We start from the raw sequence: 26394 nt of genomic DNA, 5'->3' as shown, positions 1-26394 counted from the left end.
GATATTGTTTGGCATTTTTTAGTATTTTATTTGTTCCTGAGTAAATCGGTTTTGCTGAGTTTAAAGTTATAGTTTTTACACAGCTGAATAAACGTCAAGCAGACAGCTTATATAATATTATATAATATACAGAATATACTCCGCTGTCCCGTTATATTTTAGATAGCAAGGAGTTTATTAAACTTCATCTAAACAATCTGCAGATTTCATTAAAATTTAATAAACTATCATCTTGTCTTTATTTTTAGTTAGCACAGACCTTAAACACTTAAAGCTGTAAGCTAATGATAGTTATATAAGAGCAGATGCTGCTGGTGCAAAAAGCTGTACGTTTTACCTCCAATGGATGATCATCTGATTAGTCGACTAATTGCAAAAATAACCGGTGACTAGTCGACTATCAAAATAATCGTTTGTGGCAGCCCTAATGGGCTGGTAGATAGGTTGAGGTCCGTAGATTATGAATGGTTGTAAATGTATGTGAATAGGTTGATGACAGCTAGATAGGTCGATGGATAGATTACTAAATATCTCTAACTGTGCATAGAAGTGGTAGAGTGTGCCGAGCCTTTAATTATATTGTTTTATTTTATTATTTGACTAAGCCTCTCCACAGCCGCACTGCACATCAGTTCATTCACATCTATGAGAAGATAATGGCTTCAATAAGTGCTTGTTAATTTGAACCAACTGAAACCAGGTTGCCATCTGCTGGCTCCACTGTGGTTGTATTATACGTAGTGTCTCTTATTTTCTTTAATAATCATTTTTTACGTCAACGGTTCACAAACAGAGGTCAAGTTTGTTTCTTACTGAATCCTTTGTCATATCAGTGGTGTACTTTCATGTACATCAGAAATGCTCACATGGGAAATGAGTGAATTATCAAATTTAGGTTTAGAAACTAACTCGTGCAGAAAATGAGACACAAAATTGTTGCAGATTAAACTATATCCCGATTTGGAATAAAAACTCCAGGAAATGCATCATTTTTAAACATTAAAAGTTTGCAAGATGATGAGGAGCAGAGGATATGTGAGGCACAAAGTGCTTGGTGATACTCCAACCTCAGAAAATTAATGGAAAATGTAATAGAGAAAAATTAATAAAGTAGATGTGGTGAAACTTTCTACCTAACTGGTAAAAATAAATAAAAACTAGAAACTTTACAAAAATAGAGAAATGAAACAACGTTTTTGTGTTTAACTAACAACAATAAAATAAAAGTACAGAAGAATTTTAGTCTTTGCTGGTTTCAGTTTTGTTATCACAGCGTGCCTCCACTGTGAATCAACCTTTCCCAATATGCCTGTACTCTCAACTTCTTATGTTTCAGCCTTCAGCTAATACCTTTATAGTATAAGGTTTAAAAAGATTAAATCTAACATTGAAACTAGTACAAACTAAGCTAAAACTAAACATTTTTAAACAATAAAAACTAAACTGAAACTAGCAAACCTACTCTGGAAAGTACCTGAAATAACTGAAACTAATGTGAATTGAAAACTTAACAAAAATAAAACAAATATTTTTAAAAATGCAAAACTGTATTCACTGAGGCCTCAGTCAGGTACGTCCAGAGACCCTTGACAATCTCTAGTCAAAAAAATGCTGTTTCCAACGACACTGGCAGGTATGGTTGAAACATTACGGTTCTTTGTTGTGCAATACAATGCAATTGGCCCATATCCTGCTCTGTCTCTGCTGTGGGTTTATTTTTCCAGATGAAACCTTCAGGATCATTTAACTCCTTAAAACGTCAATATTAATACCAGAATCGATGTGCTTCATCAGAGTACGGTTAAATAATTAAATTTCAGCTCACAAAAGTGCCTCTAATTGTGAGTATTAAGCTCTATTAGTCTTGAATGTTTTGGGGGATTGTAATTGAAGTGTGTTGACGGGTAAAAGAGGACATGATTACCTGGACATTCCCAGTTAAATTAGCTGTAATGTCAGTGATATCCTGCCTCACCTGTATATTTAGTCTAGCTCAATCAGTTGTAGTGTTGTCTGAATGTTTTACAGATTAAAACAAAATCTTAAGTTAAACATTTCGCTTCCTGCCTCGCACTGCTGTAATCTCTCTGATTTTGTCCACAGGCCGGCTGTTTTAGCAGTGCTACTCTATTTCGCAGTTTTGTTTGTTCGTGTTCATTTGAAACATTCTTCCTGGAAGAGAGTTTCTCCTCTGACAGCCCGGCTCATCTCGCTCTACATGGCGAGCGGTTTTGTTTCTTTTGTTGTTTTTCTTGTTAGTGAACGCTTGTTTGACTCTGTCACAAAGGGATTTGTGGGCCCAGACACACACACACACACACACACTCAAACATACTCGATTCTGAGGGGGAATTTTCCACAGACAGATAGCTGGTTAAAAAGTACACTCACACACACACATCCCGTTGTTTTGCTTTTTTTTTTTTTTTGTACCACATGGCCCCTGGAGACTGGTGTAAGACTGAGATCTGCGGTGCCAAGAACCATGAAACACAATAGCCTGTCCCCCATCACTCCTTCCCAAACTGAACAATAGACATTCCTGGCATTCCTCAAAAACCTCTTCCTCACACGCAGATAAACACACACATACATACACTCTGGGTCTGATTAGAGCCCCAACTGCAAATGATTTTGGATCTGACACTGTTTAGCATGAAATATCGACACTGTGAACAGAAGAGAGCGTGTGTTTATGTGCTTTAGTCTGAGGGTTACTGCTCTCCTGCAAAATGTTAAATTAACAGGATGGACACCAACTTTTAGGTTGGAGTCCACTTTACACAAGCAGAGTGGCATGCAGAGCTGGGACTGAAACTGAAAGGTCTTTGTGACAGTGATGGTCAGATTAAAACAATTATAAAAGTAGCACCCTGCAGAAAACTGCAGGTAATTGTGACAATCTGCCAGCAGGCCTAGCAGCTGGTGGTTATATCACTATCAGAGTAGCTTTGTGTAATCCACTGTTAAAAATAATCCCTATTTAACCAAAATGTGGTTGTTGTGAAGCCCGTCACTTAATCATTTGTTTGAAGCACGTCGTTATACCTTCTCCCGCTTTGCTTCGACAGCATTCAGAGTTCAGTATGGACTTAGACTGCTCTGAATATTCTGTTTAAAGCCTGATTCAGAGAAGCATGTTAATATTTTCTCTTTAACCTGTTTAGACGCCAGTGTGCTATGAGGCTCATTTGGTGGCATGGGTTCAGTACGCCCCAAGCTACTGCTCTCTCTCCTACTTTTCCTGCCCAGGTAAGAACTATATCTTGACTGATTTGAGAACCAGTTTAAAATAATTTCCAACCAGTCCGAGACCCATGTTTTGGATTATATTCTAATGAGGTATTTCTCTAATATCTCTAATGAGATATTGGAAATGGTGATTAGCTGCCCTAACACTGTGTTGTATCAGCATTAACATGTGGTTGAGTCTCTCCTAAATGCGTGTGGTCTGCAACAGTTTATCTGTCTCCTCCGGCCTGCTTTTTATTAACTGGCCCATTAAACTGTGATACATGACACTGGTTTGACTCCCCCCAACAGACAGACAGACACACACACACACACGCAGATGTATACACACATACACAGATGGACAATGTCGTCTCAAATTAAAACAAATTCCTAGGGGCCAATGTGGACACACATGAACCAAGACCTTAAGTGTGATCAGCTCAGCTCCAAACTTTAATTTTGGTGATTTCCCATAGCTCCTAAAGTTTATGTTTAGTCCATCAACAGCCAGGGAGGTAGTGGTAAAAGATGGAGAGACACTGTGATTGGAAACAGGTTAGAAATGGAAGTAAGAAAGCTCAGGTTGTACAGGAGCCATACTAGTGAACATGATGCTTTCAGGCTTTAGCTGAGGCAGCTGAGACTCGAGTAGGTTGAGTGGTGCTCATTGACATGCAGTGACAGATGAGCCATAATGTAGTATGTAGTGAATTTACTGTTTTCATTTTTATTTTGTAAAATCCCTGTTTTACTTCAGTAAAAATAAAATGTAAATAAAGTAATAATAATAATAATAAAGTAGTAAATAAAATGAATCCAGTTAAAAACGCCACTTGATTCAATTTAAAGATGACTTATTTCTACTCATTTTCTGCTCCATATTTTTTTATTCTTGCACGCTATCAGAGAAGCTTTGCATCAGTCCAAAATAATCTGTGTTCATCTTATACTGGGTCATGATGTAACTCCACCAGTTCATCCTCTGAAACAAGTTGTTCCTCTCCTTTAAAGACACTTTCAACCTGACTAAGAGTGTCAGAAGACTCACAAAATAATTCTACAACTATTCCTAATCTCTCTGCCTAAACACTGACGTCAGAAATAAGCCCCTTATTTCAGATTTTAGATCTGCACATACCGGGGCTGGTGTCTGTGGCATCCTGCATTTAAGTAATTATGTGCAAACTTGTTGGCTTTGAAAGTGACGGTGGAGCTGCTGTAATGTGTGGCGGTAGAGAAGAGCAGCCACACTCCTCACTGAAAAGATAAGCCTGACTGTCATTCACAAGTTAGTCTGCTGCAGAACACATTACAGAGCCAAAGCTTTTTCACATACTCATTAACTCTCAAATTTAACAATCTGATGCTGATTTCGGTTAATTTACATTTCCTCCTTTCCACTATGGATATTTGCACAAATGGGGCATTGTGTTACAGTTTGCAGGATAGCACCAAAGGTCTGTCATCAAAGCAAACTGTTTTCTTAAGAATCTGCTGTAGAGGAATATTTTTTTAAATGCACACCCTCCTTTACCCTGCTTGACTCTAATGGGGAGCATAATTTACAAAGTTAACTTCCTGTTGTTCACGAAGACTTAAAACTAGAGACTGAAACCAAAAGCTTTTAAGGTCTTAAATGATGGGAGTTAAAGGCTGTTTTCCCATTCATCTCTATACAGCTGGACTTTTGGAACCAGAGCCATCACCTGGTCGCCATTAAAAGCAGTGCAGGTTTAATTCACTTCCATAATAGCTTTACTTTTAGATCTGGAAGCTACGTGCTCTTAAACGCACATTATGCTTTGACAAATTGAAAAGTACTTCTCCATTGGTTAATTACATGGCAATACAAGTTAATGTTTAAAAAGCAAATCTATATATTCAAATAGTTATTAATTGAATCCCCTGAGCATTCATTCACATGAGGAAATGGTTTAAAAACTGCCCATAAGTTAAAGATAAGCTAATGTACAGAGCAATGATTTTGATAGGGTGCAAGTGTTTAGGTGATAAATTGTCATGAAAAGATCAGAGGTGATAAAACTAGTCTTATCCTTTCATTCACAGTAAAAAACCTGAATTCAAACAGGAAATGTTCTCATTTTCTGTGGCATCAGTTAGTGTGTCTGAGGGGAAAAAAACAAGTGGAAATGCATTTTGTAACTTGGAACAGGATGTGTTTGACGCAGAAGAACTTTATACACGTAATCGGTTGTATGAAGACACCTCACATGGTTGTTTTCTGATGATTTCTTTCCTTCGCTGTTCTTTGCTTGAAATATAAATACAACAAGTCAGCTAAGAGTGATTTCTGTCTCTTAAGGTTTAGGCTAGCACTATATAAGCTACTTTCAGCACTTTCATTTGAATTAACTGCTGCGTCTTTCAGTATTTACTGATAGTTTCAGATCTTATTACCTGAACTTTCAGCATTTCAACCACGTTTCAGATTATACTTCATCTGACATTTCGACTCTCTTTGGCACTTAAACAGTGTGAGTGCCAGACAGTTATTCAGTGTTTAAACTTCCGCTCCCTTATATGTCTTATCTTAAGCTGTTACTGCCATTCGAACACATTTCATAACATAAGAATCTGTCATTTAAAGTTTTACTGTGCATCAGCAGGAAGGACCTTTTACTTCTTAGTTACAAACCACCAGTGTTGGTCAAGTTACTTGAAAAAAGTAATCAGTAACTAATTACTGATTACTTCCCCCCAAAAGTAATCCCGTTACTTTACTGATTACTTATTTTCAAAAGTAATTAATTACTTAGTTACTTAGTTACTTTTTAAAAACACGATTTACAACCTGAATAAACCGATAGATCTTTCAGCCCAATTCTACTTTTTCTACATAATCCATCATACAAAATGTAATCAAATGGAAAAGTCTCTTTTTAAAACTTGTTTTATCAGTTTTAATCTTTTAACTTTATGCATCAAGCAAAAATTTAATTATATGCAACATTCTCTGACTGTAAGAAATTTGTTTAACATTTAAGCCTATTTTCTGCACATTCCAGCACATAATTTATTTATTTATTTTTTTTGTTACACTCACTCTTTGACATAGATGCAAGTAAAACACAGCAGAAAATAAATAAAGTCAAAGACTCAGCGGTCCTTTTGCTCTATCAGAATCAGAATCAGAATACTTTATTGATCCCTGGGGGAAATTATTTTTTGTTACAGTGCTCCATTTTAAACCAACATTAAGACAAGACAGACAATACGCTAACTAAGAATAGTACAATATATACATATATATACATACATACATACATACATACATACATACATACATACATAAGTCACTCATAAATAAATATTTGGAAAAGAAACATGTGTAGTTGTAGCAGTAACCAGTGTGTTAAGTGGATGCGTTGTACAGGGAGATGGCCACAGGCAGGAATGATTTCCTGTGTCGTTCAGTGGTGCTTTTCGGTAATCTCAGTCTCTCACTGAACGAGCTCCTGTGACTGACCAACATGTCATGGAGTGGGTGGGAGGTGTTATCCAACATTGTCTTTATCTTGGACAGCATCCGCCTCTCCGACACCACCTTGAGGGAGTCCAGCTCCATCCCCACAACATTGCTGGCCTTACGGATCAGTTTATTAAGTCTGTTGGCATCTGCGACCCTCAGCCTGCTCCCCCAGCATGCAACAGCATAGAGGATCGCACTGGCCACAACAGACTCATAGAAAATCCTCAGCATTTTCTGGCAGATGTTGAAGGACCTCAGTCGCCTCAAAAAATAGAGATGACTCTGGCCCTTCCTGTAAAGTGCTGTGGTGTTTTTAGCCCAGTCCAGTTTATTGTCAATGTGTACTCCAAGGTATTTATAGTCCTCCACAATGTCAACACTGACCCCCTGGATTGAAACAGGGGTCAAGTGTTTCCTGGTCTTCCTGAAGTCCACGATCAGTTCCTTGGTCTTTGCCACGTTGAGCTGCAGATGATTCTGCTCACACCACGTGACAAAGGAGTCGACCACAGCCCGGTACTCTGTCTCATCATCCCTGCTGATGCATCCAACCACCGCAGAGTCATCAGAAAATTTCTGAAGATGGCAGGTCTCTGTGCAGTGGCTGAAGTCTGTGGTGTAGAGGGTGAAGAGGAAGGGGGAGAGGACAGTCCCCTGTGGTGCCCCTGTGTTGCTAATCACCTTGTCAGACACACACTGTGGGAGACGTACATATTGTGGTCTTCCTGTCAGGTAATCAACAATCCAGGACACCAGAGAAGCATCCACCTGCATCGCTGCTAACTTATCACCCAGGAGGGTCGGCCTGATGGTGTTGAAAGCACTGGAAAAGTCAAAAAACATGACCCTCACAGTGCTCGCCGGCTGGTCCAGATGGGTGTAGACACGATTGAGCAAGTAGATGATGGCGTCCTCTGTTCCGAGACGAGGCTGATAAGCGAACTGAAGGGGATCCAGATGTGGTCTTACTATGGGTCGCAGCTGGTCCAGGATGAGCTTTTCCAGGGTCTTCATGATGTGGGAGGTCAGTGCCACGGGCCTGTAATCCTGGGGGCCACTGGGACGAGGCGTCTTTGGTACAGGGACGAGGCATGATGTCTTCCACATCACCGGGACCCTCTGCAGACTCAGACTCAGCATAAACAGTTTATGAAAGACTCCACACAGCTGGGGGGCACAGGTCTTGAGGACAAGGGGACTCACTCCGTCTGGTCCAGCAGACTTGCCTGAGTGAAGTCTCCTCATTTGCATCTCAACCTGGTATTGAGTGAAGGTGATGGGTGGGGGAGGGGTGTCAGGAATCTCACAGGAGGCAACATGTGAAGAGAGAGGCTGGCACAGTGGTGTGGCTCTGGATTCCAGGCTGACTGCAGGTGAGGTTGTGGGGGTGGGAGCAGACACTGTGGTGTCGAATCTATTGAAAAACAGATTCAACTCATTGGCTCTATTCTCACCTCCCTCAGTTCCCCTGCTGTTGGTTGGCCTGAATCCAGTGATGGTCTTCATGCCCCTCCACACCTCTCTCATGCTGTTCTGCTGGAGTTTCCACTCCAGCTTCCTCCTGTAATTGTCCTTAGCCTCTGTGATCTTGTCCTTTAGTAACACCTGGACCTTCCTCACCTCCTCTTTGTTGCCCCTCTGAAAGCCCTCTTCTTGTTGTTGAGGAGGGCTTTGATGTCCTTAGTCACCCACGGCTTGTTATTTGGGTAACAATGAACAGTCTGAGCTGGAACAATGGAGTCGGTGCAGAAAGTTATGTAGCCTGTGATACACTCAGTAAGCCCATTGATGTCCTCGGCGTGAGGCTCACAGAGTGTTTCCCAGTCGGTCACCTCGAAACAGCCCTGTAGTTCCGCTATTGCCTCCTCTGACCACCTCCTGACAGTCCTGGTGGTCACAGGTTCCCTCCTCACAATTGGCACATAGCGGGGGGTGAGGTGAATCAGGTTATGATCTGACCTACCAAGTGGGGGGAGGGAGGAGGAGCTGTATGCATCCTTGACGTTAGCATACAGTAAGTCTAAAGTTTTCTCTCCCCTGGTGGGACAGTCCATATTTTCACCTGTAAAGCAGGAGCAGGGTAGGCGGAGGTTTACCCTGGTGCAGGTGAGCCGAAGCGGTCAGTGGAAGAATCCGCAAGTTTCTCTGTGAATTTCCCATTACATCGTAGTGCACTCGGTGCTTGCTTGGAAGTTTAGGGGTTTTTTCGCTGTAAAAAGAAGTTTTCTTCCCACGCACAACGGACACTAATGTTTTTGTCACTTTTTATGGAATCAAACTTAAAGTAAGGTCAGTACTTCCACGCTTTAAACGCTGCACGCTCATACTCTCTCCCGCACTCGATATATGATCCATTGTTGATCTGCACACAGCTGTTGTCATGAATGTCACACTTGCTTACGTCACTGTCATGAGACATTCTCACAAAAAATCACGGTTTTAGTAACGCAGTAACGCAGCGTTCCTATGGGAAAGTAGCGGTAATCTAATTACCGTTTTTGCAATAGTAATCCCTTACTTTACTCGTTACTTGAAAAAAATCAGATTACAGTTATTTGTTACAAGTAACGCGTTACTGCCCATCTCTGCAAACCACAGTGATGTTCTTTAAGAAAAATGTTGCTTAAACTTTTCCAGATTGTTGAATGTAGTAAATGGTAGCATAACGCTGATTTCAGAGACATTTCAGCAATATACACAGGAACTGAAATTAACGGTGTTTAACTTAAGGATTGCACCACTTAAATGTACATCAATCACATAAAACCCAAAGCCATTTGTTATTGGGATGGACTTAAAATGACAGTAAAACTGATAAGTCTGCATGTAGCTAAGGCATTGAGCCTGCGTCATTATTTACCAGAAGCAGATTTATTTTCATATATTTCTGAACATTAAAAAAAAAATCAAAATTTGAGTTGGCACAGTGGACTAAAGAAGTCAGGAATTAGTCAAGGACAAAATTCAACTCTTAAAGCTCATTTTCTGTTCAGTAATTCATGTAAATAACTGTAATTTGGCATCTTAATCAGAAAATAATGGTCTTTACTATGTTTATGCTTTTTTTGGGAAACTGGTAATTTGAACATTCATGGATAACATAATGGTACAGTCCCAAACAAAAGTTTAAGACCACTTGAAAAATGGCAATGGGTGGATCTTAACAAGGTTCCAAGTAGATCTTCAACATGCAACAAGAAGAAATGGGAGTGAGATAAAAAAAAAAAATTGAGCATGCAATTTATTGAAAACAACACTTAAACCGAATAAGGCTGATTTACTGCTGATGTCACACTGTCATGACATTCTGATGGCAAAGGCAAAAAAATGTCCCTTTTTGAACATGGTTGGGTTGTTGAACTGCATAAGCAGAGTCTCGCAGCACACCATCGCTTCTGAGGTGGGACACAGTAAGACAGTCACTTGGAATTTCTTAAATGATCCTGAGGGTTATGGAACGAAAAAGTCAAATGGAAGACCCAAAAATTTCACCATCACTGAGCCGGAGGATCCAATTGGCTGTCCGTCAAGACACTGGATGATCCTCGACCCAAATTAAGGCCGTTACTGGTGCCAACTGCAACCACGTAACCATCAGACAGCATCTGAGACTGAAGGGCTTCAAAGGCCTTATCTCCTTGAATGCCAAAGAACTGACTGTTTGGACCAAGGAAGAAAGTTTTATTCTCTGATGAGAATTTTTTTTTACCTTGAAGGTCCTGATGGTTTCAAACATTACCTGCATGAAAAGCAGATCCCACCTGAGAAGTTTTCTACGTGTCACAGTAGAGGGGACACCATAATGGTCTGGGGTGCTTTTTCCTTCAGTGGAACAGTGGAGCTTCAGGAGGGCTATGTCCAGATGTTGCAGAGAGCATCTCTAATGACTTAGGCCCTCATCTGTGTGGTAACGACTGGGTTTTTCAACAGGACAGCGCTACAGTACACAATGCCTGCAGGACAAGGGACTTCTTCCAGGAGAATAACCATCCTGCATGTTCCCTTGATCTAAATCCAATTGAGAACCTTTGGGGATGGATGGCAAGGTAAGTTCACAAAAGTGCACAACAGTTCCAGACAGTGCATGCCCTTCGTACGGCAGTCTTCACCACTTGGAGAAATGTTCTCTCTCACACCTCATGGAATCACTTGCATCAAGCATGTGATCAACAATAATGGTGGAGCTACTCAATACTGAGTTCATATTTGGAACTTTGATTAATTTTTGGGCCGGTTTACAGGATTTTTTGGAGGTGTGCTCTTAAACTTTTGATCATAGCCTGTTTAAGCCTGTTTAAGCCTGTTTAAGCGTTGTCAGTTTAAGTGTTGTTTTCAATAAGTAGCATGCTTAAAAAATGTTCTGTCTCGCTCCCATTTCTTCTTGTTGCATGTTGAAGATCTACTTGTTAAGATCCAACCATGCAAAATATGATTTTTTGCTATTTTTCTAGTGGTCTTAAACTTTTGACTGTATTTTAGCTACTGGTGAATTAGCCATTAAAGAAACATAAAATGGTTTTGATAATTAGCAGTACTGTTAATTGAGGCCCACTATAGCATAAACCTTCACATTGGATGGTGACCTAATAAATGCTTCCATTCCAGTCACTGTTATGACCTTTATACCTTCATGTTTTCTAGGTTTCAGACCATCATGTACATGGCGATGGGTTGAAATTTGGTGCTTTTTAACTCCTTCAAAGTTTCACAAGTATATGAGAGCGCTACAATCTGAATCTTTTACGGCAGAAAAAAAATACATTTAAGCTCAGTTTGAAATTCTGCTTAAAACTGTAGTCAAATCAATTTTATACCCCTCTCAGTGTCACAATCTAAAGGGGGTCACAGTTTTGTTTTTCTATGACCAGTTTTGAGTACATATATCATGGGATACATCGGGATTTCAATAAGAAACTGCAGTGGTTTCATTTCTTTAACAGAGAGTAACAGAAACCAACATCGGTACCTTGGATGTTTTTTCTGTTTTCTGATAGTTTCACTGGAGAAAACTTTGTGAAGTGCATGTTGGATAAACTTTACAAGTTCATACCACAACGTGAGATGGGTTACCAGTAGGGCTGCTCAATTAATCGAATTTTAATCACGATTACGATCTGGGCTTTCAACGATCATTAAAAATGACTGAGCCGATTATTAGCCCCTCCCTTGTACTTTACTCTCGCGCTGCTCCGTGTGGCAAATCGAGCGCACCTCTCTGCATTTCGAACACGCATCACAACAATTAAGAGGACCCGAGGGAAGCTCGGAAAGCTAAGCACAAGTTATTTGGAGAGGAGAGTGACTGCCGTTGGTTGAAAAGACAGGTAAAAAAAAAAACTTCAGTGGTGTGGAAACATTATGGATTCGTGGATCAAGTAGACACAGTGTGTAAACTTTGCTACGGTGTCATAGCTGCACCACAGAGCAACACTGCAAAGTTCACTAAACTTAGATGTTTACATTTTTCATTTATTTTTTATATTGCAAACATTTGCACTGTTATCAGTATTTGCACACTATTTTATATTATTTTTTAAAGTCATTATTCAATACATTGTTATTGTTAACCCTTTAAATCCCTGTAGAACCGGAACCGCGTAAGCTAGCGCAATAATTTGTTTTGCATATGAAACCGGAGGAGTTGTACTTACATCTTATGCCATCAGCTTGTCCTAGGTCACGGTTTCCTTCCACATAAAGCTTTGCAAATATTGCATAAAAAGCGCTTGCAGGAACAAAAACATAACATTCTAGAAACACGCTTTGCCGATCCGATCAGCTGTTCGTAACACTTCCCACATTGAAAAAGACGTCAACGCGAACTATCGCATGTCCGCCATTTCCTGTCCGAAACAGGAAGTGATGTCATTTTCGCAGAAAATGTAGTTTTTTACTTGTAGGCCTTAAAAGCCTATACTGGTGTTCTTATAAGTCATGTTTGACTCTATACTTTTCTGAATAGTTTCTGTGATGCTTAGAACTCGAATTGCACTGCTGGAAATAGTTTATTTTGATGCACATGCTGTTTTCTTTGCAAATTTGCATCATAGGATTGTTTTTTGTTTTTCCTGCAGTATATAAAAATTGCTGTATCTCCAAAATAAAACTATGAAGACACTCAAAATAAATTTCCTGTGGTGGGAAACTATTTTTTGCAACTTTTTTGTATTTAAAGTTTTGAGGGATAAGCCTCTTAAATTTCCCCAAGTAGAAATATATGTAAAAAAAACAAAAACGATTTTCAATTTTTTTGTAGTTTATTGCACTTTCTTGCAATTAATGTAGTTACTATGCACTTAATGCATACATATTATTAAAATATGGGCTATAACAGTTGTGTTGATGTATAGCAACTTGAAATGCTCCCAAAAATGGCACTACAGCATGTAAAAAAAATAATATAAGCTCTGGCGGACTTGGTTCTATAGTAGGTCTTAAAGGGTTAAATAAATATTGTCAAATAATCGAGATCTCAATTTCACTGAAAATAATCGTGATTATCATTTTTGCCATAATCGAGCAGCCCTAGTTACCAGTCAAAACGAAGTTGCATCATATGAAAGGTCTCCTTCTTACCTACATTCTGACACTAGACTCATCTTGATTCCTTCTGTGTTAAAATAATTTTCTAATGTAGTTCTAACAACAGGAGGCACTGATTACTTAAAAAAATTGAATTAACCAGTAAAATTAGATATTGGTATTCTGTTGTATTGAACATATTATCTTATTTGCTGTAAAAAAAAATCCTTGCTGGGGGTTTTATTTTTAATCTAACTGTGCTTTTATCTTGTGAGTCAAAAAGTTAATTTCAGACTCAGCACGCACACAATCGAAGGGATCAGCCAGTAACAAACAGCACATTGTGCTGCAGAGGCTAAAGTGGACTTCACCCTTCCTGCCATCAGCCTCTGGTATGGGCCTAGTCTCACTGTACTGATTACCTGGTATGCGAAAGCTGTGTGTGTATGTGTGTGTTTAACCCTTTGGAATTAGCCTGCATGTTTGCATGCGTGTGTGTGTCTACGCAGTAAATGCATGCCTACGAGCGGGTACCAGTCAGAAATCCATAATCAATGGTGATGAGGGGCTGCAAGGCAAACAAACAAGGGTCTGATTGCATGCAGACACACACAAGAGAGACCCATTAAGCAAACAAATAGATTCTTATCATGCGAACACAAAGGGGATAGAGGGGAGGAGGTGAGCTTGTTTAAGGCTTTCTAGCATAGTTGACCCTTGACCCTGACGGAGCAGACAGGGAATGTAAGGAATCTCCCCACATGCATGTACACAGTGTGCTTTCCGTGGGGTCTGCAGGAGATATACGTCTCCAGGAAGTCCTTTGAAGCCCACAGAGGGCCTCATGTTATTAAGTATCAGCGGTTGTGTGCTTGGTTAAACTTTAACACCGTTCATGCTGGACACTCACCTCTTGCTGTTTGCTCTGCAAGCTTCATGTCTGGTCAGTATTGAGGGGATAGTGACATTGATACACTTTTAGCCAGACACCGCTAAGGTGAATTTACCCTCTGAAGAAAAAAAACAAACGACTCTTTTATAAAAGGTGCAAATAGTCACAGTGACCACTGGTTCCTGTTTTTGAAGCCTGGATCTGAGTGCCATCTTAGACTTTGGATATCAAACATAAAAAGTGAGCGATACTGCATGCTCAAAAGGTATAGATTTGTCAATCACAAAATAGACCCAGTGTTTCTCAGTGTTTGGCACTCACCAAATAGGTTTTGTGCTCACACCAAAAGGAAATTTTAACCATTTGCTTCTGTGAGGTTTAATGTACGCAGGCATAAAGCACATTATTGTTGTTTATCAAATGGCTGGAAATAACAGGAAAACGGTGACTAAGTAAGGTAACGAAGACTCGTTATGCTAAGCAAATGTAGACCAATCAACTTAAGTACTTACCTTAAGTGAAAGTATTCACCTTCCAAAGACTTACTCTGAACCAGTAAAAAGCCTGATTTTACTCTAAATTGGACCATAATTTTCAAAATCAACATCATACCACGTTAAACAAGTCTTGAAGCTGTGACTGGGGACCGCAAAGTCACAAGGAAACTGTTTACTGAGGTCATAAATCATGTGAGAAGCACAATCATTTCCCCATAGACATCTATATAGTCAGACTTGATTGTGCAGCCACACTGGTTGCCCCCTATGGGTCATCAAGAAGAATGCAGATTTGAGGCTGAGTTTACCCTCTGAAAGATCATCTTTATATAAACTTCGTGGGTGTTTGGCTTGGTTCACCTGTTACTGGAATCAATGGATGATCATAATTTCTTTAAGCGTGCCTTGGTGGTCTGTTGCTGCGCAGAGCAAACAATCCAACAGTTTTACGTTTTGACTGCAGGTTAGTTAAGTTTTCCTCACGGTATCTGTAAGAAAAAGTTATGAAACCCTCATAAATATAGCTTTCTACATCTCTCTTATCCAACACTGTTTTCATTCAAACAACTGGGCGAAATTTTCTCCCCAAATCTAAATTGGTTTAAAATGAAAAAATGTCCACTCTGACCCACAAGCTGCATTGAACCTGAAACTTGAGTAATCAGTTGATAGATTAATCTGAAAAAACTTGTTGGAGGATAAATCAGTTTAGTTTTTTTTTTTTTTTTTTTAAAGAAAGGAAAATCCAGACATTTTCTGGCCTCAGCTTCTTAAAGGCAACCACTGTAATTTTAACATCTGCTTAACATCTGGTTTTTGGACTGTTTATGCAATTCAAAGAACCTATCAGAAGTTTTTCTGGCTTCTTTTGTGAATTCGGGATTTTCCAACATTTTATAATCTAATTGAAAAAGCAATTTTGGTATCATCATCATTAGCTTTAGTTTAAAAGTATTTCAGCTGTCATGTTATGTGGATTTTCAGTTGTGTATTTTAAGTATAAATGGTCTTTCATGCTTTCCTCTAGAAGTGCATGGTTGAGAGTTGACATGAAATGAACGATAAGGCAGTACATTAACGACATGCATGGTAAGTTCCCAGCTAGAGTCTAAACTGGGAATGCCGTGATGGGATTTTTATGTGGTTGTTGCTTTTTTTCCTTCTAACAACACTTGATTATAATTTAAGCTACTAGAAGCCTACTGGGAACAGTTAGGTTTGTTTCTTGTTCTGTTTTTTTAGTATATCCAAAACCCACTCTCCAAAAAGAATCATCATAAGTAAATTTTATTTATATAACATTAAAAATTAAAAACCAATGTGCTTTAAATGAAAAAAAACAAACAGTGTATGAAGATATGATTGCAATGCATTTGTTGTTGTTGTAACCCATTTATACATACTGTAGCAAATTGTAAATACTCGTATTAAAATGTAACTTAAAAATTACATTTTAAATTTATTAGGTACAACTTATTACAGCTTATCTAAGTGTGTGTCTGAGTAGGGTTGCAAAGGGGCGGAAAATTTCCGGTAAATTTCCGAAAAGTTTCCGGTAAATTTCCATGGTAAGTTAAGCTTGGGAATTTTGGAAATATTCCATATTGGAAACTGTCCATGGAAATAATGGGAATTATGGAAATTAATGGGAATTTAGGAGAACTAACTGGGAATATATTATTTCCAAGCATAAATATAAACAGAAATCATAAGAAAACCTCCATGCAAAATGTTTTCAACAGATATTTAAACAGATTTATTTGTAAGTACAGTAGAATAGAACACGTTTCAATAACTTGTTTCATGGATGAATAAAAACAGAAATGTTGAGTTCAATATTACCATCCCCTAACCCCGCTCATTCAAAAATGCCCCCTGTCCAAAAATCTCCACAAAGTCCCATTCAAAAGGTTAAATGAAAAATGCCACTTATCCTCCAAAACGTCCCATTAAACATTCAAATCTTCCTTCAAGCAATCCTCTTTTCTCATTTTTGCTCAGTCAATAGACTCTTCCTGGACCTCATCATCATCCAACAACATGTCCACTTCCTCAGCATCCAACTCTGAGTCTTCCTCTTCAGTGTCACTTTCCAGCTTTGTTGAGGATGGCTCTGTGTCAGGCTCAAAGAGCCGTAGGTTTGCCCGAATGCCGACCAGCTTTTCCACTCTCACATTTGTGAGCCTGTTGCGAACCTTTGTGTGGGTGTTCCCAAACAGTGACCAGTTGCGCTCGGAGGCGGCTGATGATGGTGGGATTTGGAGGAGGATGGAGGCTACAGGTGCAAGGGCCTCAGATTCACATAGTCCCTTCCACCAGGTGGCTGCAGATATGTGCTGGCATGACTGCCATATTCCATCCTCTTTTCCAAAGGCCTTGCTTTGTTCGATACTTTGCCAAACTGCCTAGAACTTTGCCTTTATCGAGACCCAGGTGGTCAGACATGGCTGTAATGACCGCATAGGCACCGTTGATCTCTTCCCCGGAAAGTATGCCCTTGTCATATTTGGGGTCCAGCATGTATGCTGCTGCATGCACTGGCTTCATGCAGAACTCCCTCCGCTGTTCCAATGACTTGACCACAGCCGTTTCCTCTGCTTTCAGTAGTAGGGAAGTGGGCAGAATTGTCTGGATTTCTTCTTTGAGTTCTGCAAAAAGGCACTGGACATCTGACAAGATGGCACCATCCCCCTCTATCTTCGCTATTGCTGCTGCAATAGGTTTGAGGATTTTCTGACTGCTAGATACTCTTTCCCAGAACACATCATCCAAGATGACCTTCTTGATGTCACTGTCGATGCCTACAGACTGGGATATGGCCATCTCTTGCAGAGACTCCTTTCCCTCCAGAAGGCTGTCAAACATGATAACAACACCACCCCATCGCGTTATGCTGGGAAGCTTCAGTGTAGTACTCTTGTTCTTTTCCTTTTGCTTTGACAGAAATGTAGCGGAAGTTACTTGTTTGCCTTTAACATATTTCAGAACTTGCTTCACTCTCTTATTCAGAGTGTCCATTGTTTTTAGTGCCATTATGTCTTTTAGGAGAAGGTTTAGTGTATGGGCTGCACAGCCAATAGTAGTTATATGAGGGTAGGTCTCCTCCACATGTGCCCAGGCAACCTTCATGTTGGCTGCATTGTCAGTGACCAGTGCAAAAACCTTATCTGGTCCAAGGTCATTGATGATCACTTTTAGCTCATCTGCAATGTATTGGCCTGTGTGTCTGTTTTCCTTTGTGTCTACACTCTTGTAGAACACAGGCTGAGGAGTGGTGATTATGTAGTTAATAATTCCTTGTCCCCTGATATTGGACCATCCATCAGAGATGACTGAAATACAGTCAGCTTGGTCAATGGTCTGTTTCACCTTTGCTTGAACTCGACTGAACTCTTCATCCAGTAGATGAGTAGACAATGCATGTCTGGTTGGGGGAATGTATGCTGGTCGGAGAACATTCAAAAATCTCTTCCAGTACACATTGGATGTCAGCATCAGGGGTGAGCCAGTTGCATAGATTGCACGAGCGAAACACTCATCTGCGTTTTTTTGGCTAGTGTCATCCATAAAATCAAAGAATCCTCTGATGCCAGAGGGACCAGGAGCTGATGAGTGGGTATCTGACTCTGATACAGCTGAAACAGATTCATTTTCCCCTTGAGTGGAATTCCTGGCTGCTGCATGTGTTGGGCCTTGAGGAATTTTTTTGCACTTTGCAATGTGCTGCTGCATTTTTGTGGCATTCTTCACGTACGTCTTATCACAATACTTACACATATATACAGATTTCCCTTGTACATTAGCTGGTGTAAAATGTCTCCACACATCAGATAGCGCACGTGGCATTTTTCTGTAAAATAAAACAAGAGCTTGTAAAAATGCTAATGCAATGCAAGAGATCGTAATAATACAATTGCAATATGATAATAAACAGATATAAATAGTAAGGCTAGCTAAACAACTGGAATGATCTTCAAAACAAAACAACCAAATGAGGAAGCTAGCATCTTCTTTATGTTATACTAGCTATGGCTTATTTAGCATCTAACAGATGCTAGCATTTTATTTAGCATCTAACAGATGCTAGCATTTTATTTAGTATCTTATCAGATGCTAGCATTTTATTTAGCATCTTATCAGATGCTAGCATTTTATTTAGCATCTTATCAGATTGCTATCTACCAGATTAATACATTTTATGTGATATTCACAATTTAAACATTTAATGAATATATTTTCCCATAATATCATCAAAACTTACCTCACTTGTTAAGTCCACAGGCTCAAATGTGTGCCTTTAATACTCTTTGTCCTTCAGGCTCAAAAGTGTGGTCCATGTGTACATGTGATGGAGGCATGCACAGTGCCAGTAGGTGGTCTCAATAGCCATGCAGCAAGCTTGTGCTCTGTACATGTGATTAAGGAATGGCATGGATATTCAAGTGTATTTGAATTGCATTTGTTTGTTTTTGTCAATATTATGCTAAAATATACTTTCCTCAACTATATTTAAGTTCCCTAAGAAGAGCCAACCTTCAGTTTTGAAAATTCCCACTTTATTCCCATAAATTCCCGTTTATTCCCATAAATTCCCGTTAATTCCCGTTAATTCCCATGGAAAGATTCCATCTTTGAAAATTCCGGGAATTTTGCAACCCTATGTCTGAGACAGCTGTACTCGGCTCTCTGCTTGTAGTTCTCCCAGAAGTTCTTTTAGCAATCACAGTTTAAGGTGAAACTAACATTGAATGAGTTTGTTCTTTTACAAAGGGGCAAAATTGCACCACTGCAATGGAAAAGGGTACAAACCACAAGACAAAACTAAACCTTCGAGATCATAATGCCCCCCCCCCCCCCCCCCCCCCCCCCCCCATTAATCCTGTTTCGTGAATCACTGGGAGCCAACATTGAGACAGAGGCTAGAATTTGACCAGTTTTTTTTCCTCCTGCCCGCTGCTCTGTCCTTTGAGCAACACTAGCGCACAAAGTTTGAATTGCAAAGGATAATATTTCTTATCAGTAGCACAGTGTTTTCTCTACTGTCCATCCATCACCACCACTCATTGTGTTTGTCTATAATTATTCTGCAGACCTCTCCATCCTCTACTACGTTCCCTTTCCTTCACCACATTTTGTTTTTCTCATCTCTCTGCCAAAGTGTAAACCCCCCCCCCCATGTCTCTCCAGCACTCTGCTGTCTTTACTCTTTCGATGTCTTTTTCATGCTCTGCAAACACACGTGTGCACGAACACACACACACACACACACACACACACACACACACACACACACACACACACACACACACACACACACACACAAGGAGGAAGTACCTCTGAACACCCCCGTCAGACAATAACAGTGTGGAACTCTGGGTATTATTCTAGCAGCCGTGCGCTACTTTATCTGCCCTCCACAATACTTCCTCCCTCACTGACACACACATCCTGCCTGAGAGGGGGCGAGAGAGGCAGGGAAAGAATGAGATGGGAGAGAGAGAGGCAAGGAGAGGGAGGGAAGTAAGGAGAGAAATGCAGAATACAGGAGGGAGTAATAGTCATGTTTTGTCTTCCAGCAAGAGGAGCAAGGGAGGAAGTAAAGAGGAAAAGGAGGGAGAGGGGAGATGAGGCTTGTCTGTTGGTTTTTCCCTCCTGGTCAGAACCTGCCACCTACTTTACCTCCTCAGATGGACAACAAGCTCTCTGGCTTGAACTCCACTTTCAAGTCACACATCGACTCTTATCAGACCTCAGCTGGCTTGAGGACGAATTTCTTTCCAAATTGTGACCATAAAAGCAAGAGAGTGTTGTGTATGGGACTTAAAGCAGCAGAGTGTCTTTGAACTTGAACTGTGGCTGTCAGGGAAGCTGTGAAGAGACCCGATCAGTTTGACAGTGGACGCTTCAGCTTGGGGAGTCTGGTAAGTTTGACAGCCTTTGTGCAACATTATTTTCAAACTTACGAGGAATAATCTGGACATTTGCATCCTCTGGCTCATTTTAAAATCACAGCTTCTTGTCGCTGTGAATCTTTAAAGAAACTGAATCCGTCCTGTCTCCAAAGCAAAGTGTCTTCAGTCAGTTTCAGTCCTTACTTGTTTGTCCAGCCGCCTTTCTGGCATTCGGTCTGTACTGTATTGAGACAGTGTGTGTGACTGAGATTATGCGCTGTGACCTTTGTGGTATCAGTCAGCTGTTGCCGTTGCTGACCATTAAGTGGGACATTCCAGCAGATCCTCTAATAGAGGCTCATTCAGAGTTGAGAATTTATAATTTCTCGGCCTTTGACTGCTGTCGCCAGCTTGTGTCTTCTTCTCGTCTCCTTGCCACTTCTCTCATTCCATCCAGCTCTTCTATTTAAGATCCTAAAAAACCTGCATAACTCCCAGAGAATACATGTTGAAGTAGAAGCTTGCTACGTAGAGCCAACGTGATTGAATTTCCCAATTGGTTGCGGTCAAAACGGAACAATTATCATCTCTTATCTCATTAACTTTGACTCCACGTCAAGGACAAGCTGCTGTTCAGGGTGTGCCAGGGAATTATTTGAAAAATGTGCTTCATGTGATTCCTCTTTGCTTGTTGTTGCCAGTTGGGGGACAGGTAGCCAATTGGGTTACAGTGTCAGGAACAGGAAAGTGGGAGTTCTGTGGATTTATTATTAAGCCTGTTTCGTTGATCCAGATCTTTCAGTCACCGTGGTTAAAAGGACAGTAAGAGCCGGGTCCTTTGTGTGTTTCCTGTTTTTCATAAATAAAAGAGTCCCTGTGGATGTTACTATAATAATGTTACTATAATGTAGTACAGATCTTCAACAGTTTTGAGTAAAATAGGTTAAAGTTTTTGCCTCTTTTTTTTTTTTTTTTTTTTTTTTTTTTTGCCAAAAAGTCCAAATAACAAAAAATTAAACAGTTTTAAGCAGGGAAACCGGTTCTTTCACTGGGACTTTTTGTTCACTTCCTGGGTAGCTGTTTTTCTTATGGTGAGTTTCTTGCTGTAGCATGTATATACAGTATATATATACCCTTAGATTTTCCCTGCTGTTTTTTTTGTGCATTCCCTTACATCCATTCCAATAGTTCAGAAACTAACCCTCCAGGAAATAGAGCAAGATTACCCATAATTCTGTGAAGCTGCAAGAAAGCATCTGAGAATGAACAGGGGAACTCAATGGATATGCAACTGGCCAATCATGGTCATTGTTGGCTGCATTGATGCGACATGTAGATTTCTATGGAGGTCCATGTCAGATTAGGATGTAGGGCTTCCTAAGAGTTTTCAGTTATAAGAGACCTACGGTGTACATTTAACACTAATGTTTTAGTCCTTTGTGAGTTGTTTCATTTTTTCGTAACTGACATAAACACAGCTTTTAATTTAAACCCTATGTTTTAATAATTGGTTTAGGAAACTTGAACTAAACACAGTCTTCTTCATTTTAAATAATCTTTGACCAAAAATTTTCGTAACAGCTTTGACCCTTTTCTACCACTGTAACATTATCAGAAGAAGTACTTGTTATTGCCCTGTGATCGGGATTAGAGGGTAAAGGAGGCTGTGCTTTAACCTCCTAAGACCCGAACTCTTCCACGGCATGCATTTTTAATTTCTCTGTGATATTTGAACATATTGGAACCTGATGAATGTAAAAACAAAGAATTTGCAGATTTTTTTTTAACCTGATTTTTGTTTCTAAGAAAAATAAGAGCCACATATGAGGATATTCATTTAAAATTTCGATAGAACAGTAGCGGTATAATGTGCTCGTAAGTGGATATCAGGCCGTTGTAGTCAAAATTGAGTATTTTGGTCTAAATAACCCAAAATGTGATGTTCACATGTGTGGACGCCAGGAGGTTAATGGCGGCTTTTCCAAAGCTGTAGAATAGCCTCACGGTCAGTTTCTATGCTGCATGGAGACTTACAGAAATTATTCAAACATATGTTTTCTGTGGTTTTTTTGTTTGTTTATTATTTTATTAGCTGAGATTTATTTTTTTAATAATACTTTATTAGTCATTCATCCAAGTTTTGGTACTGTGAAACTTTCTGTTTTGGTTTTGTTTTAAGCTGTACAGCACTTTAGTCAAGTTTGTAAGAACACTTATGTATTCCTATGTTGGAGGTGCAGCTCTTCATGCTGTAAATCCCCTAATTTGATCACTGCTGCCCTCTTGGCTGCTGCTCTCAGCCTTTTGGAAACGCACTGATTGGCTTTGTGGTTTTGGAGAGCTTTTCCCTTGTCCCCTGCATTGCTGCACAACAGCAGATCAGCGCTCTGTTTTCTTTTAAGCTACGAGTCGGCACATTTTTCCTTTCTTTTTTACCCTTTGTCGTGCACACTATCTCCATCTGACTTTGGCATTACTACATTTGATTTTTCACAGTAATCAATCTCTGGAAAGCTAAACTTGGAGAAACTGAGGAGGTGGCAGTGAGAAATGGGGGGGGGGGGGGTCTGTCAATGTTTGTATTTTGTTCAATAATGGTATTTTGTCTGGTCAAGTTTAGATAGTTCCCACACATAGTGCAGCATACACGTAGGAGCGTAGACGCACATACGCAGGCTCTGCATAAACTTTCTCAGGGGATAATTTAAGGACATTGTCAGCAGAGTTGAACAATCAGCGGGTTCAGATAGAAATCCCTCTTAAGGAGCCAGAATCAGGAAACTGGAGTGTTTATTTTGGAAATGGGTCTCCTGCCCCTGCTTTATCATAAACAATAATATGCAAAAATGGTCCTTTCCTTTCCCTCTTGGTGCCAGGATCTGCATTCTTCTCCCAAAACTGTACTTCCCTATGTTTTTCCAAAATAGTCTAATTTTACATTTTTTGTACTTTGTGCTTGATGACCTTAATAGTCCTCTCATTGGAGTGTTGTTGGGAATTAAACTTTGGCCCTTTTTTGTCATAATTATCCACCATGTCATCCAGTTGGTATTTCGGGTGTTTTCAAACTCACTTTTAAACCTTTTGGGACAAGTCAAGCTCTCGGGTCAAAGGATTAAATGCCAGTCAAGGTTGAAGTGTATTTGAAATTGGAGCGAGCCAGTTTTGTGAAATTTTAGGTTAATTGAGTTGTTATTTGACTGATGATGGCATTTTTCAATGAGTAGGTAAAAGAAAATGTCAAGTCAAACAAGCCGAGTCAAAGTCAGTGGCAAAAAGTCAAAATGAAGTGAAATACAATAAAGAAAATCATTTCAAATTGAATTTTATGAGATTTTCTTTGATTTAAATATCCAAAAGCGTCCTTTTGGTTCCAAAAACTCTTCCTTTTTACTAAAGCTTATTAATTGTTATACTCTACATCTAAGATTTTTGCACCAGATACTTGAACCTTTTGTCTTTTTTAAAGTAAGTTTCTCACTGGGTGAAGTCTCTCAGCAAATTCCCAGCTTTTCTGACTTCAGTTTGATTCAAGCTCACACCTCTTAGTTCCTGTTCTCTATAGAGGAACTAGGAGTATGTTATTTCCATCCAGCAACAGTATTTCCAAGTCAGTGTTATTCTTAAAGATATGATTACCACCATAAAGGTCCATTCAAACTTGAGGAATGTAACATTTATAACTGCCTAGTCTTCTCACTCTTTTCTTCTGCTCAATCAGCCCATCTTGCAGTCTGTCTGCAGGGGGGCTGAGCTGAATCTGGCGAGCATATGTGATCGGAAGTCTGAACAAGGGACTTAGTGAATATCTTGGGATACACTGGAATGCCTGGCTTTAGATCAGACCGGAGGGCTTACTGTACACGTTAGATGAGTTTTTAATGGACATAGCGCTGAAGTCCAAACAGCTTGCGAGGAAGCCGTTTCCACAGGATTTAGGTTGGCACGGCGCTGCCGCTGTAGGCATACATTTTATGTGAGCTCTTACGATCCAAGACACTTAGGCTTGTGGTTGCAAACAAGCATGTCATCTTATACATTTTGCCTATATTAATCATATTCAGACATCCTGCTTAGAAGTGGTGGGTAAAAAGATCCCATAGACATGAAGTAGGTAGGAAAAAGGAAAACCGGCCCTATTAAAAACAAGGAAATCACATTAGTTGCCAGGGGAAAAGCATGTTTCACATTTATACAGACACACTGGAAGCATCCGGGCGGGAAATACAACACCACAGCCGCTTCTTTATGTTTGACCAAAATCTCAGGAGTCCCCTAAATTCAACTGGCCTGCAAGTGGTGCTAAAGGATGTTTCTGGATGTGTTTTAGTAGAAGAACGCAGTGTTCCTGTAATACAGGGACACTGCAGTAGGTACCATTGAACTGCCGGTAAATTGGCTATCGGGGCCGTTACTTTCCTCTCTGATCAGCTGATTGATTGATTAAACACTTGATTCTCACCTGTGTGTTTTTGTTTTTGTCTCCACAGACGTAGTGTCCCTTTCATCAGGCCTCACTCCTGGCACCTGGCAAAGCTGTCGGAGCTGCCCTTCCCTCCCCCTCCCCCCCCGTCCCCTCCTCCAGCACCACCCTGCCTCCCCACTGCCGACTCCCCACCTCTCCCCCCTCCTCCACCCCCTCCACCTGCCATGCAGCTCCACCCCGGCCCTTACACACTACCCTGGCACACGACTGACAGCAGGTGAGCTAACGTGTGAACAAAGTTTTTATGTGTCTCGTAAGTAGGTGGTGCTGTTTATTTGCATTTTCCTGAGAGGTGGGTCCCTAATTTTTTCTGACAATTTTTCTAACCTTTAGGTTTCATTCAATAAAAGCCACCATAGAAAGGTGGGTTTTACTCAATGAAATCTTCCGAGCTCATGTAAAGTTCTGTTTGTGCTCTACAGGGGATTTTCTATGTTTGAATGCAGTTACATGATTATATCACTACAGGGAATTGCTTTCATAATTAAATTAATTATCGTAATGAATATATTAAATGTTGAAGCTTGCAGTTATGTAAAGCAGTAAAAGCCTTACTATTTTCAGTGATGTCTCACATATGTAGAATATGAAAGTAGCAGGAGCTTTGTTTGTTTGCTTGAAAGATGATTTGAGCAATAAATCACTTGGTTTAATCAATATTTACATACTTTCGAAGTGTACTATATCGCTTAAGGTCGAGGTAGACATTCATCATACTGACTGATATTGCTGATAGTGACATTTGGCACTGGACTACATAAGTCTTTATAGCATGAAGCCTGTGAGCGTGATGTTTATGGGCCTCAGGGTTTCCAGTGGTGCACAAACCCAGTGGTCTGCTGGGTCCGAGCTGAGCCCCGTGAGGGAGTCAAGATGTTTTTTCAGATATAAGATACAACACAAGAGCGATTGTGTTCTAGCTCCATATTTTTAACATTGGATTCGGGTTTGGAATAGATCCTATAGTGAGCCTTAGTGCAGAGCCTCAGTTCATCATCTAGCTGAAATAAGCTGTTTTAGCACCTTTGTCTTGAAACTAACTTTCTTCTGATTGGCTCAAAGAAAGGGTTGAAAGCAAGTGGGAGGGGCTTTTGTATTTTAGATTAGATTAGATAGATTAGATAAAACTGTATTAATCCCTTGGGTGGATTCCTCCGGGAAATTCAGTTTCCTGAGCAGACAGACGTTGCATGTTACAGAGTTGGAATACCAAATAAAGGGTATTGCTCCATATTTTTTGACATCATATGGAGCCAAGAATAGAAAAACAAACTGTGCAGTGGCACAACATGCAACGCACACAAAAAATGGCAGGTGTAAAATGGGCCTAAGCGACTGAAGAGGTCGGAGATATTCACCTTGTTTCCCTAATGACTATTAAT

At 40.0% G+C, this 26394-nt stretch overlaps 1 protein-coding gene across 5 annotated transcripts in view; it reads left to right on the top strand.

The window, feature by feature from the left end:
• The window catches only part of shroom4 (shroom family member 4), a 102377-nt gene that overhangs the window by 48955 nt on the left and 27028 nt on the right, over window positions 1–26394 (top strand). For 2 of the 5 annotated variants that reach the window (XM_080899051.1, XM_080899052.1), the window contains exons 3-4: window positions 10655–10770; window positions 25017–25229. In XM_080899051.1, the coding sequence (XP_080755177.1) occupies window positions 10763–10770; window positions 25017–25229 (221 nt within the window). In that variant the 5' untranslated portion in view covers window positions 10655–10762. Of the gene's footprint in view, window positions 1–10654; window positions 10771–13524; window positions 13639–20212; window positions 20557–25016; window positions 25230–26394 lie in introns of those variants that run through there. The other 3 variants (XM_080899054.1, XM_080899053.1, XM_080899050.1) reach the window with 3 other exon arrangements.

This window comes from Rhamphochromis sp. 'chilingali' (genome assembly GCF_963969265.1).
Source record: "Rhamphochromis sp. 'chilingali' genome assembly, chromosome: 1".
NCBI classification, from domain to species: Eukaryota; Metazoa; Chordata; class Actinopteri; order Cichliformes; family Cichlidae; genus Rhamphochromis; species Rhamphochromis sp. 'chilingali'.
The sequence above is the reverse complement of the archived record's forward strand: the minus strand, read 5'-3'. Positions and strand labels throughout refer to the sequence as shown.